Genomic DNA, 24733 nt, shown 5'->3' on the forward strand with positions numbered 1-24733 from the left:
TCGAAGACTTTCATAGCTACAGATGTGAGTGCTACTGGTCTATAGTCGTTCAACTCAGAGGATCCCACTTTCTTGGGGACAGGGATAATTGTGGAACTTTTCCAACACTGAGGTACAACGCACTCTTTCAGTGACACATTGTATATATTTGTCAGTATAGGGGCAAGCTGGGTAGCACATACTTTCAGACACATTGGAGATACACCATCAGGGCCAGGTGCCTTTTTGACCTTAAGTCCCTTCAGGATGCGTATCACCTCTGCCTCGGAGATCACTACTTGGGTGTTGCACAATGAATAAATACAAGAGACAAATACCACCACATCAGGGCTTGACTACATATTACCACCACGTAGTGACCGAATAATACCACATATAAGGAATAAATACCGCCACATCATGGCCTGACCACATGTTACCACCACGTAGTACCCAAATTATTCCACATACAAGGAACAAATACTGCCACACCATGACCAGATCACATGCTACCACCACAGTGACCGAATAATAGCACATACAAGGAATAAATACCACCACACCATGAACAGACCACATATTACCACCACATAGTGACCAATAATACACATACAAGTGACAAATATCACCACACCATGAGGTTCTCCTACATCCACCATTAGGATGCACCACCATAGTTGTAAACAGGGTTACCTGGTAAGGGGCCCACTCAGCTGTTTTGCCGCCCCCCCGAGTCAAACTCCTATCTGCGCCTCTGACAGGGACATGTATTGTGGCACATACAAAGTAATTGTGCCCCAATTAATGTCTCTTAGTGTTCTCACTCACTATGAGAAACTTTTCATAGCCCCCATAAAGTATGGTGCCAACAAAAATGCATCCAAACACAATATGAAACGTTATAGTGCATGCATTCCTCCATAGTACTTACAACACATATTGTGCCCCCATAGTGCCCCAACAGAGTGCTGTCCCCCCAGTTCCCCCACACACAGGAGGCCTCCAGTGACGCCAATACAGTATGATGGCCTTCAAATCCCACTAAACAGGATAATGGCTTCCAAGTCCCAAAATCCGTATGATGGCCCCAACAGTCTGCCTAAACAGTATAATGGCCTCCACAGTCCAAAACACAGTACGACAGCCCCCCACAGCACTCCATACAGTGTGATTGCCCACACAGCCTCCCCCACACACAGTATGATGTCTCTCACAGCCCCACACACATTTTGGTCCTTTCCCACAGTCCCACAACACCGTATGATGGCCTTAAAGTCCCATGAAGCAGAATAATGGCTTCTAAGTCCCAAAGCATTGTATGATGGCCCCAATGGTCCACCAAAACATTATGAGGGCCCATTGGTGGACACAGACCCTGTAAAAAAAACCCAACAATATATGGGCTCTTTGCAGTCCAAGAGCTCATCAAAATGCACAATTTCACCTAATTTGGAGGTAGAAATTGGCCACCTTACCTCTTGGGCCAATGTGCGGCTGCACAGGTTGCACCAAATACAGTTGATGGCCCCCAAAGCCCTCCACGCTTTATGATGGTGCCATATCCTGCTACACAGTATGATGGCCCCACTGTGCTAAACCACTGGCCTTTTTTTTGCACCAAATTCTTAAAAATGGCACAAGTTAATGAATTTTGTGCAAGGTAAAAACGTGCTTCATTTTTTAGCTTTCACCTTTTTAATTCCACTTTCACACTTCAGGCTTTCTGAATCCGGCGCCCTGCGGCGAAAATGTGCAAAACCGGATCCGGCGCTATGTCTCGTCGGATCCGGTTTTTCCCACATTGACTTACATTGGTGCCGCATTGCTTTTTACGGCAAAAAGTATCGATCCGGCGTATAGAAAAAACGTGTCATGTAACGTTTTTTTTCTGTGCCGGACCGCTTTTGTAAACAGCGCATGCCCGGTAGATTTTGTCTGGCATGAATGTTAACCCTGTAAGCGGCGCAAAATCTCTCTCTCGTCCTATAACTTTACATTTCAAACATTGCTGGCTGAAACGGATCCGTCTAAACAAAGGATCTGGTGCATCCGTTTTTTTTCAAACGGAAACGGATCCGTTTTTTTAATCTCTGCCGGATTGCACCTGACGTCAAAAAACTGAAGTGTGAAAGTAGCCTAAGTGACTTTTTAGGGCATAAAGTTACACGTTTAAAAAAAAAAAGGCATTAGCTGCAAATGTATGTCAGGGAATCCTTCGGACATGTACTTATGATAGACACTGTAAAGCACAGCATGAAAGGAGAGGAATATATAAAAAGGAAAAAAAAAAAGTCACCGAGCCAGCCAGGAGTCGAACCTGGAATCTTCTGATCCGTAGTCAGACGCGTTATCCATTGCGCCACTGGCCCTGCCCTGGTGAACGTTTTGGTTTTGAGTTCTACAGGGGGACACGCTGGTGGGAGTCGCAGGGAGTGCTGATTAACTAGCTGTGTGCTGGATACTTTTCGCCTGCCTTTCAGGCCAAGTGTCTGCAAAAGCATCAATAAAATGTAACATTTCTATATGGATGGCAGAAACAGAAGGTGCCAGAACAACAGATACTGTGCAAAACCATATCAAATAAGGTTCTACCCAGGTAAGGTTCTACGCAAGGTTCTACCAATCACGTCGGCTGCAGTCAGCAGAGTCTTCGGTTTCAGTGAAGAAAAATGAGATGAGACGAGCCAGCCAGGAGTCGAACCTAGAATCTTCTGATCCGTAGTCAGACGCGTTATCCATTGCGCCACTGGCCCTCTACCGGAGCTCAAGCTCCAGTGCGGTGTCTCATAGTAAAGTGTGAAGAGACTATACCCAAAACTCATTAGTAACTATTGGGCACTAAGCCATAATTAATAAACTACAATACTAAAACTAATAATAATGTCTTCACAATACAAGGACAATACTAACCATACTAAATACAACGCAAAGAGTCACACACATGAACTACAAATCTAAGTACTGTATAGAAAAACAAATGCGAGCCAGCCAGGAGTCGAACCTAGAATCTTCTGATCCGTAGTCAGACGCGTTATCCATTGCGCCACTGGCCCTGCCCTGGTGAACGTTTTGGTTTTGAGTTCTACAGGGGGACACGCTGGTGGGAGTCGCAGGGAGTGCTGATTAACTAGCTGTGTGCTGGATACTTTTCGCCTGCCTTTCAGGCCAAGTGTCTGCAAAAGCATCAATAAAATGTAACATTTCTATATGGATGGCAGAAACAGAAGGTGCCAGAACAACAGATACTGTGCAAAACCATATCAAATAATAAAGCCGCAAGGTTCTACCAATCACGTCGGCTGCAGTCAGCAGAGTCTTCGGTTTCAGTGAAGAAAAATGAGATGAGACGAGCCAGCCAGGAGTCGAACCTAGAATCTTCTGATCCGTAGTCAGACGCGTTATCCATTGCGCCACTGGCCCTCTACCGGAGCTCAGGCTCCAGTGCGGTGTCTCATAGTAAAGTGTGAAGAGACTATACCCAAAACTCATTAGTAACTATTGGGCACTAAGCCATAATTAATAAACTACAATACTAAAACTAATAATAATGTCTTCACAATACAAGGACAATACTAACCATACTAAATACAACGCAAAGAGTCACACACATGAACTACAAATCTAAGTACTGTATAGAAAAACAAATGCGAGCCAGCCAGGAGTCGAACCTAGAATCTTCTGATCCGTAGTCAGACGCGTTATCCATTGCGCCACTGGCCCGTGCAGTCAGCCTGCAGCCCTTCTTGCCTTGTAATGCAGCTGCGCGTCAGAGGTTCTCTGTTTGGGGCACGTGCTGCTCATGACGGAAGTGACGTCAGGCGCGGCAGATTCGGATCCCGCGCGCTGCGCTGGTCTCCGGGGTCGGGTCACCGTTAGGACTGTGCGCCGCTTGTGCCTGGAGTGGGGTGAGCGCGCTGTGCACGGGTGTGACGTTATGAAGGAGCCAGCAAGGTGTAGGGCGGGGATGATGGAGTCATAGAAAGCGGAGAGTTATAAGCTGTGGATGCGCTCAGTCAGCGCTGCCGGTATGCGCCCAGAGCTGCCGGGACAGACACGTGAGCGCGGTATCAGTAGGCGCCATGTCTCGGGGCAGCCTGTGCTGTCCTCCGTAATAGAGCGTGCTCAGGCTACAGACGGCATGTACTGTTACCGGGCATAGGGGGCGCCACTCTTCACCCAGCAGTGCTGAGCACAGGAGCAGTGCCGGGGTATACTGACGGGGTGCAGGTTACTGGGTGGTGTGTACGGGGGTATACTCACGGGGTGCAGGTTACTAGGTGGTGTGTACGGGGGTATACTCACAGGGGCAGGTTACTAGGTGGTGTGTACGGGGGTATACTGACGGGGTGCAGGTTACTAGGTGGTGTGTACGGGGGTATACTCACAGGGGCAGGTTACTAGGTGGTGTGTACGGGGGTATACTCACAGGGGGAAGGTTACTAGGTGGTGTGTACGGGGGTATACTCACAGGGTGCAGGTTACTAGGTGGTGTGTACGGGGGTATACTCACAGGGTGCAGGTTACTAGGTGGTGTGTACGGGGGTATACTCACAGGGTGCAGGTTACTAGGTGGTGTGTACGGGGGTATACTCACAGGAGGGAGGTTACTAGGTGGTGTGTACGGGGGTATACTCACAGGGTGCAGGTTACTGGGTGGTGTGTACGGGGGTATACTCACGGGGTGCAGGTTACTAGGTGGTGTGTACGGGGGTATACTCACAGGGGCAGGTTACTAGGTGGTGTGTACGGGGGTATACTGACGGGGTGCAGGTTACTAGGTGGTGTGTACGGGGGTATACTCACAGGGGCAGGTTACTAGGTGGTGTGTACGGGGGTATACTCACAGGGTGCAGGTTACTAGGTGGTGTGTACGGGGGTATACTCACAGGGTGCAGGTTACTAGGTGGTGTGTACGGGGGTATACTCACAGGGTGCAGGTTACTAGGTGGTGTGTACGGGAGTATACTCACAGGGGCAGGTTACTAGGTGGTGTGTACGGGGGTATACTCACAGGGGCAGGTGACTAGGTGGTGTGTACGGGGGTATACTCACAGGGGCAGGTTACTAGGTGGTGTGTACGGGGGTATACTCACAGGAGGGAGGTTACTAGGTGGTGTGTACGGGGGTATACTCACAGGGGCAGGTGACTAGGTGGTGTGTACGGGGGTATACTGACGGGGTGCAGGTTACTAGGTGGTGTGTACGGGAGTATACTCACAGGGGCAGGTTACTAGGTGGTGTGTACGGGGGTATACTCACAGGGGCAGGTTACTAGGTGGTGTGTACGGGGGTATACTCACAGGAGGGAGGTTACTAGGTGGTGTGTACGGGGGTATACTCACAGGGGCAGGTGACTAGGTGGTGTGTACGGGGGTATACTCACAGGAGGGAGGTTACTAGGTGGTGTGTACGGGGGTATACTCACAGGGGCAGGTGACTAGGTGGTGTGTACGGGGGTATACTCACAGGGTGCAGGTTACTAGGTGGTGTGTACGGGGGTATACTCACAGGGTGCAGGTTACTAGGTGGTGTGTACGGGGGTATACTCACAGGGTGCAGGTTACTAGGTGGTGTGTACGGGAGTATACTCACAGGGGCAGGTTACTAGGTGGTGTGTACGGGGGTATACTCACAGGGGCAGGTTACTAGGTGGTGTGTACGGGGGTATACTCACAGGGGCAGGTTACTAGGTGGTGTGTACGGGGGTATACTCACAGGAGGGAGGTTACTAGGTGGTGTGTACGGGGGTATACTCACAGGAGGGAGGTTACTAGGTGGTGTGTACGGGGGTATACTCACAGGGTGCAGGTTACTAGGTGGTGTGTATATGGGGTATGCTCACAGGAGGGAGGTTACTAGGTGGTGTGTACGGAGGTATACTCACAGGAGGGAGGTTACTAGGTGGTGTGTACGGGGGTATACTCACAGGGGCAGGTGACTAGGTGGTGTGTACGGGGAGTATACTCACAGGAGGGAGGTTACTAGGTGGTGTGTACGGGGGTATACTCACAGGGGCAGGTGACTAGGTGGTGTGTACGGGGGTATACTGACGGGGTGCAGGTTACTAGGTGGTGTGTACGGGAGTATACTCACAGGGGCAGGTTACTAGGTGGTGTGTACGGGGGTATACTCACAGGGGCAGGTTACTAGGTGGTGTGTACGGGGGTATACTGACGGGGTGCAGGTTACTAGGTGGTGTGTACGGGAGTATACTCACAGGGGCAGGTTACTAGGTGGTGTGTACGGGGGTATACTCACAGGGGCAGGTTACTAGGTGGTGTGTACGGGGGTATACTCACAGGAGGGAGGTTACTAGGTGGTGTGTACGGGGGTATACTCACAGGGGCAGGTGACTAGGTGGTGTGTACGGGGGTATACTCACAGGAGGGAGGTTACTAGGTGGTGTGTACGGGGGTATACTCACAGGGGCAGGTTACTAGGTGGTGTGTACGGGGGTATACTCACAGGGTGCAGGTTACTAGGTGGTGTGTACGGGGGTATACTCACAGGGTGCAGGTTACTAGGTGGTGTGTACGGGGGTATACTCACAGGGTGCAGGTTACTAGGTGGTGTGTACGGGAGTATACTCACAGGGGCAGGTTACTAGGTGGTGTGTACGGGGGTATACTCACAGGGGCAGGTTACTAGGTGGTGTGTACGGGGGTATACTCACAGGGGCAGGTTACTAGGTGGTGTGTACGGGGGTATACTCACAGGAGGGAGGTTACTAGGTGGTGTGTACGGGGGTATACTCACAGGGGCAGGTGACTAGGTGGTGTGTACGGGGGTATACTGACGGGGTGCAGGTTACTAGGTGGTGTGTACGGGAGTATACTCACAGGAGGGAGGTTACTAGGTAGTGTGTACGGGAGTATACTCACAGGAGGGAGGTTACTAGGTAGTGTGTACGGGGGTATACTCACAGGAGGGAGGTTACTAGGTGGTGTGTATGGGAGTATACTCACAGGAGGGAGGTTACTAGGTGGTGTGTACGGGGGTATACTCACAGGAGGGAGGTTACTAGGTGGTGTGTACGGGGGTATACTCACAGGAGGGAGGTTACTAGGTGGTGTGTACGGGGGTATACTCACAGGGTGCAGGTTACTAGGTGGTGTGTATATGGGGTATGCTCACAGGAGGGAGGTTACTAGGTGGTGTGTACGGAGGTATACTCACAGGAGAGAGGTTACTAGGTGGTGTGTACGGGGGTATACTCACAGGAGGGAGGTTACTAGGTGGTGTGTACGGGGGTATACTCACAGGAGGGAGGTTACTACGTGGTGTGTACAGGAGCAGCCTGTTGCAGTGAAAGTCTTGTCTGGTTGCATGAGTTCTCTTGGATCTGTGATGTAATAGTCACTCTACTACTGTAATGCGCTGCGTCCGGCTAACAATATACTGCAGCTAAACAATGGAATACTCTGTAGAGTTGATCTTCTTTTCTGTGCCATGTGTAATATGGAAACTAGTTTCTATTCCTTTTAATTGCTATATATGCCCAAATATGCTATATAAAATAAACAAAATGGCACATGCTTACCCCTCTGTCCCCGGTCGCCCCTCTGTCCTGCTGGCTCTGTGCCCTGCTGTTCTCATTCTGAAGGACTGTTGGCACATTCTTATACAACTGAATACTGCTGTGGAGAAAATCCAATCTACACGAAGATTTCATCCATTATAAGTTTATGCTTAGAACATACAACATTGCCCTCTCAAAACAAACCTATTTCAACACCCTCATCACCTCACTGTCCAATAACCCGAAACGTCTCTTTGACACTTTTCATTCTCTACTCAATCCAAGAGTACAGGCCCCAACCACAGAGCTCCGAGCTGACGATCTGGCCAATTACTTCAAAGAAAAAATTGACCAGATTCGACAGGAAATTATCTCCCAATCACCTCATACCATGCACTGTCCTCCCTCCCTCACTGCATCTAGCTCACTCTCTGATTTTGAACCAGTCACAGAAGAAGTAAGCAGGCTCCTTGCATCTTCTCGCCCAACTACTTGCACCAGTGACCCATTTCCGTCACATCTCCTCCAGTCCCTGTCCCCTGCTGTCACCCCTCACCTAACTAAAATATTTAACCTCTCTCTCTCTTCTGGTATTTTTCGCTCCTCATTTAAGCATGCCATCATACATCCACTACTTAAAAAACCATCCCTCGATCAAAACTGTGCCGCTAACTATAGACCTGTCTCTAATCTTCCCTTCATCTCTAAACTCCTGGAACGTCTGGTCCACTCCCGTCTTATCCGCTATCTCTCAGAAAACTCTGTTCTCGACCCTCTCCAATCCGGTTTCCGCTCTTTACACTCCACTGAAACTGCCCTCACCAAAGTCTCTAATGATCTGCTAACAGCTAAATCAAATGGTCATTACTCCATGCTAATTCTCTTGGATCTCTCTGCAGCATTCGACACTGTGGATCATCAGCTCCTCCTCACTATGCTCCGTTCCATTGGCCTCAAGGACACCGTTCTCTCCTGGTTCTCCTCCTATCTCTCTGACCGCTCCTTTACTGTATCTTTTGCCGGTTCCTCCTCCTCTCACCTTCCCCTTACTGTTGGGGTTCCCCAAGGATCAGTTCTAGGCCCCCTCCTCTTCTCCTTGTACACTGCCCCTATTGGTCAAACAATCATTAGATTTGGTTTCCAGTACCATCTCTATGCTGATGACACCCAATTATACGCTTCTTCTCCTGACATCACGCCAGCCTTTCTAGAAAACACCGGCGATTGTCTAAACGCTGTGTCTAACATCATGTCCTCACTATATCTGAAACTGAACCTGTCAAAGACTGAACTCCTGGTGTTTCCTCCCGCTACTAATGTACCTATACCCGACATTGCCATTTCCGTGTGTGGTTCCACTATTACTCCTCAGCAACAGGCCCGCTGTCTTGGGGTCATACTTGATTCCGAGCTTTCCTTTGCCCCCCACAATCGATCACTGGCTCGCTCTTGTCATCTGCACCTCAAAAACATTTCTAGAATTCGACCTTTTCTTACTTTTGACTCTGCAAAAACTCTTACTGTTTCTCTTATTCATTCCCGTCTGGACTATTGTAACTCTCTTCTAATCGGTCTCCCTCTTAACAAACTCTCCCCTCTCCAATCTGTCTTGAATGCTGCAGCCAGGATAATATTCCTCACCAATCGTTACACCGATGCCTCTACCTTGTGCCAGTCATTACACTGGCTACCCATCCACTCCAGAATTCAGTATAAACTTATTACCCTCACCCACAAAGCCCTCCATGGCTCAGCACCACCCTACATCTCCTCCCTTGTTTCAGTATACCACACTACCCGCGCCCTCCGTTCTGCTGATGACCTGAGGTTAGCATCCTCAATAGTCAGAACCTCCCACTCCCGTCTCCAAGACTTTACACGCGCCGCGCCAATTCTTTGGAATGCACTTCCCAGGTCAATACGATTAGTCCCCAATCCCCACAATTTTAAGCGTGCCCTGAAAACGCATTTATTCAGACTGGCCTATCGCCTCAACACATTAACCTAATCTATCCCTGTGTGGCACAGCCAAAAGTTTTACCATAACCAGGTTCCCAGCATCATGTTCCCACATGCTTTATGCATCCATTAGCCCTCTGTGTCTGTACTGTTGCACACTTAACATTATGGCTGGTCCATACAATCAGGGCAACTGTTACCACCCACCTTTCGTGTCTACCTCTTTCCTCATAGACTGTAAGCTTGCGAGCAGGGCCCTCATTCCTCTTGGTATTTGTTATAATCTATGTGATTGTTATGCTGTAATGTCTATTGTCTGTACAAATCCCCTCTGAAATGTAAAGTGCTGCGGAATATGTCGGCGCTATAAAAATAAAATTTATTATATTATTATTGCTGTTGGAGAGGGGAGCAAAAAAGGCTAATACCGGCAAGTGAAGAGTGCAAACTACAAAAGGGTGAAGATAGGCTCCTTAAGGAGTATGCCATCGCCAAGATCTGATCCCAATATGTAGTAGGTTTAATAGGACGAGTTAACTGTCACTATATCAGTGGTTGTAACCATGGATACCGTAAGGGCAATTCCCTGCACATGAGGAAAGAGACATGGCGAATCAGAAGAACTACACTACATTTCTAGTTGGAGGTATTTGTGTATATTATTATACCTACTATATATTGGGATAGGATCTTGGAGATGGGAGTACCCTTTTGGGGTATGTGCACACGCTGCGGATTCTGCTGCGGATCTGCAGCACTTCTGCAGACTTGGTACAGTACCATGTTATCCTATGGGTTTTCAAAACTGCTGTGCCCACGCTGCGGGTTTTTCCACGGTTTACAAACTGCAGTATGTCAATTCTTTCTGCAGATTCCGCAGCGGTTTGGCACCTGTTCCATTGTCCAGGTGTCAAACCGCAGGGGAAACCCGCAGGTGAATCGGCAGCGTGTGCACATAGCCTTAAAGGCAGATGCAGACAGCCGTAGCTTCTCCTTCCACAAGGATCAGGCCGATTATGCTAATCACTCTGATTAGAGTTTGATCAGAGTGTGATCATAGTGTGCCCCGATTCTCTCAGATGAAGAGAAGATGAGGAATGAAATGTCTCCCATTTTCTTAATTATGTCGGTACGCAGAAATCGGACTGTACGCAGATGTCATCCGAGTGCAGGCCACGGTTTTCTACACACTCATTGACTTGCATGGCCGAGGACGATCTGAATATTGGATTAAACACAGACTTGGAGAGATCCCAGCCTCCCCTCACTGACACTTTTGCCTCCTGTAAGTGTAGGCATCACTCCTGCATATGTCAGCATCCTCACGCCATACTTAGGCCACAAGGAGAACAGTATCCAAAATATATTTAAAGGGACATACCATTATGATCCACAACAACCTCTTACATACAATAACCAGAATTGGAAAGCTAAACCCATAATCATAATTAAGTACACTTATTAGAGGTACCCAAAAGCAACATTTAATCCTATAATTACCACCAAGTTAATATAATCAATAACACACGGCTTTATAGCAAAATTATATTATACTTTATTGACATATATATAAAAAACACAATTACAAAAGAGAAAAAAAACATTAATCCCGAAAAAAGGTCAGTGTGGCAAGATGGAAAACGGCATTTATTTTTTTGAGCAGTGTACATTAGTCTTCTGTGCTATAACACCCCATCACGAAAAGAAAGCACAGAAACTGGAATAAATATGAGGGTTATTTGTAGTAAATACAGCTATATTTTTTTCTTTCAGGTTATTGTCTCTACCAATATGGACAAGAAAATATTGTCTTTATCTGCTGAGAAGAAAACTGATGGTCTTCAGCGATATCTCCAGACTCTGAAAGATGCTGAGGTGAACGTCTATTCCATACTGACGGCATGAATCGCTGCTGTGTCCATTACTAAACATTGCCATTGACTGGAATTAGAAGTTTTAAATGGATCTTATGGGTTTATTTCTTGGAGCAGTTTGTCTACAGGTTTTCATAGAATGTTAGAGTTGGAAGGGATCTCCAGGGTCATCATTTCCAATCCCCTGCTCAAGGCAGGATTCACTCAACCATCTCGGACATATATCTGTCCAACCCTCGGGAACGATGGTTTATTTTCTATTTTACTGAAGGCCTTTCTTATCCCAGCTATTTCATATATGAGGAAACTGTGGATGGGAACGAAGAGTCTTTGTGTATATACCTGTTAATTGTAACGACCCGAACATTTGTCAAATGAGGATCCTCCGGCTGGAAAGCATCTATATACAGTTTTTTTGGCTATCCAATAAGGAGTCTATTCTACAAGATGACACAGACAGTGAAATGGATACAGCAAACTGTCTTCAGATCCCATCATTAGGACACGTTCTTCATATGCACCAAAGAACAGAATAACTTGTAACCGCCAAAAGCCCCGCATCGTCCAGATGTTGCAGCATAGTGGAGGGGATTTCATGAAATCCCATCTCCACTATGCGTTCAAAGACACAGGTGGCCCACCCGCGTATACGCACATGCGGCGTGTCGTTTTAGACCGCAGTATGTCTATCTTGCAGAGACGCTCCATCTTGGCCAGATAAATTACACAGTCTATGTATAGGATGCGTTGATTCCGCATGTGTTCAATGAATACATCCAGAATCACCGCACGTACAAAATGGGGCAGAGCTTTGGGTGGAGCTGCGTCCAAAGTGCTGCCAATACGCCACGTGGAGACATACCCTAACACAGCAGACAGCAGGTTTTCTTTTGGTAGGACACCACTAAACCCCCCCCCCCATATACCTTGTGTCAGAAGCACTCTGTCGAGCACTGCTCCTCTGACCCTAAAGATGGGCTCAGTAGAAAGTCTGTGGAGTGCCTCTTAAAGGGAACCTATCATATTGTACATACAGTCTGATTTGTGTACGGTATGGCCTCTTTCACTATGGTCACACTTATAAATGCAGTTACACTGCAGATGTCATTCCCTGTCCAGAGAAATCGCTCTCTACATGAATATGTCAGACTCTTGAAACTAAAAATACAAATTCCATTCTGAGTTCCTATGTCAGTGACATCTGGCTTTCGCTTATTCCACTCTATGGAAAGAAACATACAGTGCTGCTCCCAAAGCTTTGAGCTTAGGAAAAAGGCTTTTTTCTATCAATTATATACAATCATCAATAACCCTTTTACTGCTGTTTGGTTGTTCCTCAGTTTTATAAATATTGCAAATCAGAGCCTGTTGCAATATTGAGAGCTTTGTATAAATCGGGTTTAATGTTATATGTTTTATTGCAGCTTGTGAAGCTCTTCTCTAAACATGCTGTTAATGGAAAAGAACCTGGGGCGCTACTACGTGCCATTTTTAAAGGTGAATGTCATTGAGCTATTTTATAGTTGCATTATAGATTTATATTCATAACATGACAAACAGTCCTCCAGGAATTTACTAATTTATAAAAGTAATGGGAAACTCCTTGTATGTGTGCAGGGTCTCCATGTTCTGAAGAAGTCGCGGTTTCCAGGAGAGTCGCGGTCTATAAACATTGTATAGAACTTGTTGAGTCGGGAGATTTGCAGAGGGAAGTGGCAGCAGAGATTGTGGGCCTGCTAATGCTCGAGGTAAATTACTTAATCAGTGTAGGCCCATTCTACGGTCAGGATGCTGGATGTAGGAGACCATGTAAAGGCTCATTCTGCAGCTTCATTCTGAAACATGAGCTCAGCCCCCATCTACTGACATGCAGTGCAGATTTATTAGGGCACTGTATAAGACATGGCATAGCTGATGTAAGTCTGCTGCCCACATGCTCTGCCATATCAGGTCCAACAGGCAGCAACATGCTAGTTGCCATTATTCACTACTCATTGTGTGCTATGTACACTGCAAAGGAGTTGGCAGTTAAAGGGGTTTCAGGCACATTTTTTGTTTTTCACAAAATCCCTGAGCTCTAACGTTGCTACCTACTTGCCTGTTGTGCCCAGCGCCGTTCATCGCCAGCACATAGCGGTCACAGAGAACTCCTGCCGGCGATTTAGCTGCCTCTGCTGATGTCTTTTCCGCCGTCTTCTGTCGAAGAGCGTGACTTCCGACGTCATTCTGATTGACAGTCGGCTCCTCCAGTTAGACAGCAGGAATCCGACTGTCAATCAGAATTATTTTGGAAGTCTCACCCTGTCAAAAGAGTGGAGCGGAAAAGAATCCGGCGCTCTGTCGACATGACGTCAGAAGAAGCAACTGAATCGCCAGCAGGAGCGGTCTGTGACTACTCTGTGCCAGGGAAGAACGGTGCTGGGCACAGCAGGCAGGTAAGTAACAACTACCTGCCTGTTAGTGCTTAGGTACATTATTTGTTTTTCACCAAGTCCCAGATTAGCTATGAATACTACAATTGCACTTAAAGGATTTTTTCGGGGGGAACAAAAAAGATCTGGCTGTCTCTGTATTTAGTCTCCAAAACACCCAGTTATTTTAATTTTTAGCTCCCCTTTAGCCCCCTGCAGCCACCATTGGGGTTAGTTGTTTACATCATGACTTTCCTGCCCACTCTCTCTCTCTGTGATTCAAGATTAAATTTCCCAAGAAGCAAAGTTCTATCTGTTGAACAGCTCCCATCCGAAGTGCCGAGCAACTGCACCTACAAAGCAACATCTAGTGGCTCCTATACAATCTGAAAATGCATTTATTTCTGCACACAGTTTCTCCTTACTAACATTCCTCCCACTCTAGTGTGTGTTATCCTGACTCTCTCCTGCAGTCAGTTATGTTACATTTTCTGACCCTGGCACCACACGGGCTCAGTGTATTGCAGGGGAGCAATGAGTCCAGCAATATACTTATGTACTATAATGTAATCCTGCACTTGAGCACCCTGCACAGTACCCTCTGACTAAAGTCACAAGTACTGTATATACTCGTGTATAAGCCGAGATTTTCAGCCCATTTTTTGGGGCTGAAAGTCCCCCTCTCGGCTTATACACAAGTCATATACCTGGGGGTCGGCGGGGGAGCGGGGGTGTGAGAGATCATACTGACCCCCCGTGGCACAGTCTCTGCAGCCCCCCCGCTTCTCGCATGGTCTCGCTTCCTGCCTTCAGCGGTCACTTGGTACTGCTCATTAAACTCATGAATATGCGCATATTCATGAGTTTAATGAGCGATACCGCTGAAGGAATGAAGAGCTGCCGGAGACCGTGGGAGAAGCGGGGCTGCAGAGACTGCGCCAGGAGGGGGTAAGTATATCCAATATTCACCTGTCTGGGGTCCATCGCTGCTCAGCCCTGTCTGCTGCGTCCTATGTCAGTGACGTTCAGGCAGCAGGGGGAGCGGTGACGTGGTTAGTGCGCTCTGCGCCCTCTGCTGGCTGAACAGTCACTTACACAGCAAGCTGCAGACAGTGGTGAGCAGCGATGGACCTCGGACAGGTGAATATCTCAGGTGGCGGGTCCTGAGCAGGAGAGGTGAGCATGGCATTTTTTTTTGCAGCAGCATATGGTGGCATAATATATGGGGCAGCATATGGGAGCATATTCTATGGGCAGCATATGGGGGCATATTCTATGGAGCAGCATATGGGGCATAATCTATGGAGCATTTTATGGGGGCATATTCTATGGAGGGGCATAGTCTATGGAGCATCTTATGGGGTCAGCATATGGGGGCATAATCTATGGAGCAGCATATGGGGTATATTCTATGGAACAGCATATGGGGGCATAATCTATGGAGCAGCATATGGGGAATAATCTATGGAGCATTCTATGGGGCATCTTATGGGGGAATAATCTATGGAGCATCTTATGGGGCCATAACCTTTATGGAGCATTATATGGGGCATATTATTCTATGGAGCATCTTATGGGGGCATTATTAACCTTTGTGCAGCATTATATGGGATGCATTTTGTATGGAGCATCTTATGGGGCCCACCATGAACTGTATGGAGCATTATATGGGGTGTATTTTGTATAGAGCATTTATGGAGCTATCATGAACTGTATGGAGCATTATATGGGGCTCCTGATTCAATATGCTTATTCAAAAACATTTAACCTACTGATGTCTCAATTAATTTTACTTTTATTGGTATCTATTTTAATTTTTGAAATTTACCAGTAGCTGCTGCATTTTCTGCCCTAGGCTTATACGTGAGTCAATACGTTTTCCCAGTATTTTTGTGGGAAAATTAGGGGGTCGGCTGATACTCGGGTTGGCTTATACACGAGAATATACGGTAGATAAGATTACTTGTTCAGAGTGGACAACATGCTCTCTCCTTGCGAACATCCCCAGTCACCCTAAACTTGGGGAGGAGCACAGGCCACGGTCACTGATGGCATAATTTTTCAGCGCTCACTCCTGGATCAGCCATTCAGTGCACAGACAAGAAACCTCTCTGTGCTTTGAACAGACTAGCAGAAAGTAAGGAGCTTGAGGTCACATCACCACATGTGATAGTCCAGCAACAGAGCAGACTTTTAACAGCAAGTCAATTATAAAGTTTATTTTTTGCTTTACAATTAGTGATGAGCGAGTATACTCGTTGCTCGGGTGTCCTCCAAGTATTTTGGCGTGCTCGGAGATTTAGTTTTCGTCGCCTCAGCTGCTTGATTTGCGGCTGCTGGACAGGCTGAATACATGTGGGGAATGCCTGTTTGTTAGGGAATCCCCACATGTATTCAGGCTGTCTATTAGCCGTAAATCATCCAGTTACTTCGACAAAAACTAAATCTCCGAGCACGCCAAAATACTCGGAGACCACCCGAGCAACGAGTATACTCGCTCATCACTATTTATAAAATCTGTGTACTTGGAAAACCCCTTTAAGGCTGGTTTCACATTAGCGCATTATCAGCGCGCGCACGGCCGGGGGTAGCTCCGCCCCCGAGTCGGCTCTCTGCCCGGCGTGCCCGCCCCTTCCTTGTAGCGCCGCCTCCTAGCGGACAGTGGCGCCTGCGATCGGCGCACCCTATCTTTAGCATAGGGTGCGCCGATCGTGCGCAGGCCGTGCGCTAGTTGCGCTTTGACCTGCGCTGCGCACTTTTGACGGTGCGCCGTGCGCGCCAAAATCAAACTTTAAGGATTTTGGCGCGCACGGCGCACCGTCAAAAGTGCGCAGCGCAGGTCAAAGCGCAACTAGCGCACGGCCTGCGCACGATCGGCGCACCCTATGCTAAAGATAGGGTGCGCCGATCGCAGGCGCCGCTGTCCGCTAGGAGGCGGCGCTACAAGGAAGGGGCGGCACGCCGGGCAGAGAGCCGGATCGGGGGCGGAGCTACCCCCGGCCGTGCGCGCGCTGAAAAAGCGCTAGTGTGAAACCGGCCTAACTTGCATGGGACATAAGTAAAATTTCTAGCAATTATATTCCTCTATTTTAGGCACAGTTGATCAGATACATCTTTGAGGGTTTCAAGCAGTAACATGACAAGCCGACTAGCTAATCTTGTTGGCTTCATTCTTATTTTCAGGTTCATCAGCTGCCAGCGCCATCTCTTCTTGAATTGACTGATCTGTTTCTTGATGCAGTGAAATCTGGAAGTCTGTCCAATGGAAAGTCATTGGAATTGTTACCCAATGTTCTCAAAGCTCTGACGTCAAAAGAAACTTTGGTCTATGGCAATGGTAATAAAATGGATTCTGTCCCAACAATTCTTCATAAAGCAATTGCTAATAATTACAGAAAAAGTATTTTGAGACATTCATACCTCTTAAATGAAACCTGATGGTTCGCTCATGCTCCACAACAAACCACCACCATGTATTATTCCATTAATATCCTCCTTTTGACTGCGTGTTTAATGCACTATATGGCAAAAAAAACTTTTACCACATGTAGAATGGCATAACAGCCCCTTCCAAAGAAAAAAAACGCCAAATCCTGAATTGCTGGTTTTAGTTTACTCTGCCTCCCAAAAATAAGAATAGAAAGTGATCAAAAAATGTCATGTGCCTGAAAAGGATACCAATAAAAACGTCAGCTTGTCCTGTAAAAAACAAGCCCTGATCTGACGCCGTCGGCACAAATATAGGAAAATTATAGCTATCAAGATGTCGATGCAAAAAAAAAAAAAAATGTTTTAGTGTATTATAGTAGACAAACATAAATATGGTATCTCTGTAATCGCACCGACCCAAAAAATAAAGTTGTCTAACCACTTATACCACATTAGGAACGTCTTTAAAAATAAAACCAATTCTTAACCTACTTTTGATTTGTTCATTCTTCCTCCCAAAGATCTCAGTAGGGCTCAGCTCACGTTTATCCTACACTCTTTGTTGAGAGCTTAAACCAGGGTTTCCTTGTAAATATCTGAATTAATTCAGACGAATCCCGTGACGGAAGATTCCCTATAATGAGGCAGATGGGGACACTGTGGACATGACTGGTCTGTTTTCCAGCTGTGTTTGTCTTTTTAGGTGTGCATAAAAACGTGGTCGACCACAGTTTTGTACATGTCTGAAAAAAGACACCGCTGAACAGAGACCAGACGCAATTCAGAGTAATTCTACTTCCTCATAGTGAATGGACCCATCAGGCATGTCATCTGAATCATGTCACTTCGAGATTTTGATGGAAATCCCCAATGTAAGTGCTCAGCGTAAAGCTAAAATTTTGTATACAATGTTCCCAATAAAAGCTTCAACTTAATCCACAAAAAAGCAAGTTCCCACTCAGGTCCGTCATCTGTTAACGGAAATAAAAAACGCCAAAACATAAACAAAATGACATAAATGAGGTATCGCTGTAATCGTACAGACCCGAAGAATAAAACCGCTTTATCAATTTTACCGCACGCGGAACGATGTAAACGCACCCCCCAAAAGAAATTCTTGAAATGCTGGTTTTTGTTCATTCTGCGTCCCAAAAATCGGAATAAAAAGCGATCAAAAAATGTCACGTGCCCGAAAATGGTACCAATAAAAACGTCAACTCGTCACGCAAAAAATATGACCTCATATGACTCGGTGGGTCAAAATATGGAAAAATTATAGCTCTCAAATTGTGGTGATGCAAACTATTTTTACAATAAAAAGCATCTTTTAGCGTATAACAGCCGCCAAACATAAAAACCCGCCATTACCACCCCCTTAGGGAAAAATAATAAAATTACAAAAACAAATGTATTTGTTTCCATTTTCCCTTTAGGGTTAGGGCTAGGGTTAGAGTTAGGGCTGAGGTTAGGGGTGTGTTGGGGTTAGGGTTGGAGTTAGAATTGGCGGGTTTCCACTGTTTGGGCACATCAGGTGCTCTCCAAACGCAAGTGGTGTCTGATCTCAATTCCAGCCAATTCTGAGTTGAAAAAGTCAAATGGTGCTCCTTCCCTTCCGAGCTCTGCCATGCGCCCATACAGTAGTTTTCTCCCACATATGGGGTATCAGCCTACTCAGGACAAATTGCAAAACAACTTTTGGGGTCCAATTTCTCCTGTTACCCTTAGGAAAATAAAAAATTGGGGGCAAAAATATCATTTTTGTGGAAAAAAAGATTTTTTTCATTTTCACGCCCGGGCGTTATAAACTTCTGTGAAGCACTTGGGGGTTTAAAGTGCTCACCACACATCTAGATAAGGGGGGGTCTAGTTTCCAAAATGGGGTCACTTGTGGGGAGTTTCAACAGTTTAGGCACATAAGAGGCTCTCCAAACGCGACATGACACCCGCAGACCATTCCATCAAAGTCTGCATTCCAAAACGTCACTACTTCCCTTCCGAGCCCCGACGTGTGCCCATACAGTAGTTTTCTCCCACATATGGGGTGTCCGCGTACTCAGGACAAATTGGACAACAACTTTTGGGGTCCAATTTCTCCTGTTACCCTTGGGAAAATAAAAAAATTGGGGACTAAAAGATAATGTTTGTGGGAAAAATATGATTTTTTTATTTTCACGCCCGGGCGTTATAATAATTATATCAATTAAATTTTACCACTAACATGAAGTACAATATGTCACGAGAAAAACAATGTCAGAATCACAGGGATCCATGGAAGCGTTTCAGAGTTATTACCTCATAAAGGGACAGTGGTCAGAATTGTAAAAATTGGCCCGGTCATGAACGTGCAAACCACCCTTGGGGGTTAAGGGGCTAAGGTATATCCTCATTTTTGGCTGGTTCTCTTTTCTTGCCCATTATCCTGCTATCTGCGGTTGTGCAAGTGAGCACCTTATGTTTGTGCAATTACATTTAACCCTTAGGGCTTTGTTTGGCATGATTATTGGAGCACAACACGTGCCTTTTTCCATTCAGTTTTCTAAACTGTGTTTTCTCAATTTTTTGCCATTAATTTGGGCCATATGCAATTTGGTTATACCTTATATACTGCGTTGTTGGAAGACAAATCTCCGTCCCTGTCTCAGGTCTTTTGCAGACTCCAACAGGTTTTCTTCAAGAATGGTCCTGTATTTGGCTCCATCCATCTTCCCATCAATTTTAACCATCTTCCCTGTCCCTGCTGAAGAAAAGCAGTTGTTGCCAAAACGTTCGATTTTGGTTTCATCTGACCAGAGCACCATCTTCCACATGTTTGGTGTGTCTCCCAGGTGGCTTGTTGCAAACTTTAAACAACACTTTTTTATGGATATCTTTGAGAAATGGCTTTCTTCTTGCCACTCTTCCATAAAGGCCAGATTTGTGCAGTGTACGACTGTTGTCCTATGGATAGACTGTCCCACCTCAGCTGTAGATCTCTGCAGTTCATCCAGAGTGATCGTGGGCCACTTGGCTGCATCTCTGATCAGTCGTCTTCTTGTTTGAGATGAAAGTTTAGAGGGACGGCCGGGTCTTGGTTGATTTGCAGTGGTATGATACTCCTTCCATTTCAGTGTGATCACTTGCACAGTGCTCCTTGGGATGTTTAATGTTTTGGAAATCCTTTTGTATCCAAATCCGGCTTTAAACTTCTCGACAACAGGATCACGGACCTGCCTGTTGTGTTCCTTGGTCTTCATGATGCTCTCTGTGCTTCAAACAGAACCCTGAGACTATCACAGAGCAGGTGCATTTGTACGGAGACTTGATTACACACAGGTGGATTATATTTATCATCATTAGTCATTTAGAACAACATTGGATCATTCAGAGATCCACAATGAACTTCTGGAGTGAGTTTGCTGCACTGAAAGTAAAGGGGCCGAATAATATTGCATGCCCCACTTTTTAGTTTTTGAATTTCCACAAAAATTTAAACTAACCAATAAATTTCGTTCAATTTCACAATTGTGTCCCACTTGTTGTTGATTCTTCACCAAAAATTTACATTTGGTATCTTTATGTTTGAAGTATGATATGTGGTACACCATGTCAACTTGTAATTTCCCTACTTCCCCTTATCTTTCCTTCTCTTCCCATTCCCATCCCTCCCCCCCGTCTTCCCCTCTCCCCATTGTTTAAAAGAATAAAATCTTTGGAAAAGAAGTCTGATATGTGGGAAAAGGTCGAACAGTTCCAGGGAGCCAAATACTTTGGCAAGGCACTGTAATTCCTGTCACGCCCTCGTTCTCCTAAAATACAAATAAAAAAATAAACCAACACAAATACTTCCTGTCCGACGTAGTCCTTAATAACGAGTGTCCCACGTTGAGTCCAGGTCTACTACCAGGCACTAGGCGTATAATAAAATGGGAAAACTGTGTTTAGTGTTTTATTTCATTAAAATACTTAATTCTGCCTGTGTCTTTATTTACCATATTACATCTATAGGATTAGTAATGGATAGGTGTCTTATTGACACCTCTCGATTACTAAGTCGGGCTTGATGTCACCGTACAATACAAAGGTGATGTCAACCTTCCAACTATTACCTCATATGCCACTGCTACAGGGCAGTGGGAAGAGAGAGGCTAAGTGCCAAAATTGGCTTATCTTAGAGATGTGCCATTTCTGGGGCGGCTGAGAACTGGAGTATGTAGCCATGGAGCGGGGCCAATATCCATGGCCCCTTCCTAGGCTGTGAATATCAGCCCGCAGCTGTCTGCATAGCCTTTTCTGGCTATTAATTATAGGGGGACCCCATATCATTTTTTGGGGGTCCCCCAATTTTTATAGCCAGTAAAGGCTAAATATACAGCTGTTGGCTGATATTAATAGCCTGGGAAATCCATGGGTATTACCCACTTCCTAGGCTATAAACATCGGCCCCCAGTCGCCAGCTTTCCCTCTCTGGTTTGGAAAATTGCGCGGGAGCCCACATAATTTTTTTTTTTTTTTTAATTATTTAGTAAGGAAAAGGACATTACATATTCCTTGCTCTGCTTTCAGGAACTTCCTGTGTGGCTGGTGTCACACTTCCGAATGTGATGCGAGAAAGTCGCGCAAATCTCTTGCATCAACACCCGGCACTCAGGACCGGAGTGTGTGGCTGCATGTATTTCTATGCAGCCGCATACTCCGGTCCCGAGTGCCGGGTATTGATGCGAGAGATTCGCACATCACACTTGCAAGTGTAACACCAGCCTGTCACGTACTTCCGGATGTGACACAAGATTCAACATATGTAAATTAGTACACATGCATAGTAAGCTGCTTTCCCGCATTTATTACGCATGTGACTAATAATTACATGCGGTTTTACCACATCTAATGATAGTCTATGGGAAACTTACACTGCAGGGACTGAGCGTCTCGGCATCGTAAATAGACATGCTGCAGTTTTGAAAGACGCACCGCATGTCCGTTTACACAGGTCTGCCGCCTGCGTTTTTCAACGCTTAGTGGAAATGGGATTTCTTGAAATCCCATCCACTATGCTGTAACATCTGGAAGCTGCGAGTTGGACGCTGCACAAGTACACAGCGTCCAACCCGCAGAGTTTATCGACTGAGTGCACATACCCTATCTACAAACGGGAAATCACTTTTTTTTCCCTTCCTAGGAGCCAACTTTCAATAAGCTTTATTTCAAGTCACAAAAAAAGTATGCAATTAAAAAACGCATAAAAAATGCAGGTGTCCTGCCAGTGACCTCATATGCAGATTTCACCTGCGTCAAATCCTGAGCGAATCCTGACCGTGGAAACATACTGTGTTTTAATCTTTATTTCACAACTCAATAGTAGACATGAAAATAAGAAACTTTGTAATGTATCTTATCAGAGAGATCTGCTTTTTTTCATCTCCTGGACTCTAAATTCTCAGTTCTGAGGTAAAATCTGTATTCAGTGAAGACAGACTTTCCCATTACCGAGATAGGAGACAGTGGCTACTACTGATAAGGCCCTATGTAGGGGGAAGGTGGGAATTCTCTGGAATTCTTTGCCCCAACACGTCCGACTATCAACCACATTCGGATCCTTCAGACGGAACCTGAAAACCCATCTCTTTAGGAAAACCTACGGCCTGCAATGACTCCATTGCCTTCTTCACCAACAGCGGAGCTACTGCAACCCCCCAACCTACTGTCTCCTTCCCCACCATCCTGTAGCATGTAAGCCCGAACAGGCAGGGTCCTCTCCCCTCTATATCGGTCTGTGATTGTTATTTACTGTAAGTGATATCTGTAATTTGTATGTAACCCCTTCTCATGTACAGCACCATGGAACCAATGGTGCTTTATAAATAAATAATAGTAATAATAGGTGCTAGAGGCCTAGCTGCCCCCTTGCCCCAATTCTCTGTTCTACGTAGGACCTTATCAGTAGCAGCTGCCATCTCCTATGTCAATAATGGAAAGTCTGTCTTCACTGAATACAGATGCTACAGTTGAACCGAGAAAGATGAAGAGAGAAAGAAACAGATCTCTGATAAGATATGTTACAAGGTTGCTCATTTGTGAAATACTGACTTAAGAAATAAAAATTAAAGCAAATGTTACTACTTAATTCTCTTTATTTTTTTCTGCATTTGATGAAACTCATTAAGTCTTTTTTTTTTTTCCCCCTCACCAAGGTGAGTTAACAGGAGAAGAATGCAAGAAGCAGATTGTGAACAGTCTGTGTTCCAGCAGGTAAGCGCACTGTTCATTATTTAGCGAGTCATTGGAATTTACTGGGTTTTCTGCTTTCACACTTCTGCTCTCCATTATTCCCCCACGTCAACTTTGCAATACACTTCCATTTGTGTCTATTCTTCTCGGTCTTCTGGAGTGTGGCCACATGTCAGCACTCTCCTGTTGTGATCTGGCTGTGATTACATGATGACAACTGGACACATGAATCTCAGGCTCTTTCATCCCTGCCCTGTAGATAGGATGTCGTTGGTGACATCCTGCTTCAGGGTGGGCATATAGTGCTGGCTTCTCCCGTACATGCAGCCTGACAGGCGTATAGTGCTACGTCTACATCACATGCACAGACCAAGCAGTAGCTGACTTCTCTTGTTCATGCATCCTGACAGGCACGTTGTGCTATGTCTACATCACATGCACAGACCAAGCAGTAGCTGACTTCTCTTGTTCATGCAGCCTGACAGGCACGTTGTGCTACGTCTACATCACATGCACAGACCAAGCAGTAGCTGACTTCTCTTGTTCATGCATCCTGACAGGCACGTTGTGCTATGTCTACATCACATGCACAGACCAAGCAGTAGCTGACTTCTCTTGTTCATGCAGCCTGACAGGCACGTTGTGCTATATCTACATCACATGCACAGACCAAGCAGTAGCTGACTTCTCTTGTTCATGCATCCTGACAGGCACGTTGTGCTACGTCTACATCACATGCACAGACCAAGCAGTAGCTGACTTCTGTGCATGCATCCTGACAGGCACGTTGTGCTATATCTACATCACATGCACAGACCAAGCAGTAGCTGACTTCTCTTGTTCATGCATCCTGACAGGCACGTTGTGCTATATCTACATCACATGCACAGACCAAGCAGTAGCTGACTTCTGTGCATGCATCCTGACAGGCACGTTGTGCTATATCTACATCACATGCACAGACCAAGCAGTAGCTGACTTCTGTGCATGCATCCTGACAGGCACGTTGTGCTATATCTACATCACATGCACAGACCAAGCAGTAGCTGACTTCTGTGCATGCATCCTGACAGGCACGTTGTGCTACGTCTACATCACATGCACAGACCAAGCAGTAGCTGACTTCTCTTGTTCATGCATCCTGACAGGCACGTTGTGCTATGTCTACATCACATGCACAGACCAAGCAGTAGCTGACTTCTGTGCATGCATCCTGACAGGCACGTTGTGCTATATCTACATCACATGCACAGACCAAGCAGTAGCTGACTTCTGTGCATGCATCCTGACAGGCACGTTGTGCTACGTCTACATCACATGCACAGACCAAGCAGTAGCTGACTTCTCTTGTTCATGCA

At 46.1% G+C, this 24733-nt stretch overlaps 1 protein-coding gene and 5 non-coding genes across 8 annotated transcripts in view; 1 reads left to right on the forward strand and 5 right to left on the reverse strand.

Moving 5' to 3' along the window:
* Positions 1-2275: 2275 nt before the first annotated feature.
* On the reverse strand, positions 2276-2348 carry TRNAR-ACG (transfer RNA arginine (anticodon ACG)). Its single transcript has one exon. It is a non-coding gene; the product is annotated as a tRNA-Arg (tRNA).
* A 311-nt stretch (positions 2349-2659) lies between these two features.
* TRNAR-ACG (transfer RNA arginine (anticodon ACG)) lies at positions 2660-2732 on the reverse strand. Its single transcript has one exon. It is a non-coding gene; the product is annotated as a tRNA-Arg (tRNA).
* A 227-nt stretch (positions 2733-2959) lies between these two features.
* TRNAR-ACG (transfer RNA arginine (anticodon ACG)) lies at positions 2960-3032 on the reverse strand. The gene has a single exon. It is a non-coding gene; the product is annotated as a tRNA-Arg (tRNA).
* Positions 3033-3326: 294 nt separating this feature from the next.
* Positions 3327-3399, reverse strand: TRNAR-ACG (transfer RNA arginine (anticodon ACG)). The gene has a single exon. It is a non-coding gene; the product is annotated as a tRNA-Arg (tRNA).
* A 227-nt stretch (positions 3400-3626) lies between these two features.
* TRNAR-ACG (transfer RNA arginine (anticodon ACG)) lies at positions 3627-3699 on the reverse strand. Its single transcript has one exon. It is a non-coding gene; the product is annotated as a tRNA-Arg (tRNA).
* A 65-nt stretch (positions 3700-3764) lies between these two features.
* FANCI (FA complementation group I) overlaps positions 3765-24733 on the forward strand; it is a 115552-nt gene continuing 94583 nt past the window's right edge. The window contains exons 1-6 of one of the 3 annotated variants that reach the window (XM_073568690.1): positions 3765-3884; positions 11231-11332; positions 12756-12828; positions 12949-13079; positions 16926-17079; positions 23339-23396. In XM_073568690.1, the coding sequence (XP_073424791.1) occupies positions 11249-11332; positions 12756-12828; positions 12949-13079; positions 16926-17079; positions 23339-23396 (500 nt within the window). In that variant the 5' untranslated portion in view covers positions 3765-3884; positions 11231-11248. Of the gene's footprint in view, positions 4005-11230; positions 11333-12755; positions 12829-12948; positions 13080-16925; positions 17080-23338; positions 23397-24733 lie in introns of all 3 variants that reach the window. The other 2 variants (XM_073568691.1, XM_073568692.1) reach the window with 2 other exon arrangements.

Source organism: Dendrobates tinctorius, unplaced genomic scaffold (genome assembly GCF_039654945.1).
Source record: "Dendrobates tinctorius isolate UK_male_01 unplaced genomic scaffold, ASM3965494v1 ptg000022l, whole genome shotgun sequence".
In the NCBI taxonomy this organism is placed as follows: Eukaryota; Metazoa; Chordata; class Amphibia; order Anura; family Dendrobatidae; genus Dendrobates; species Dendrobates tinctorius.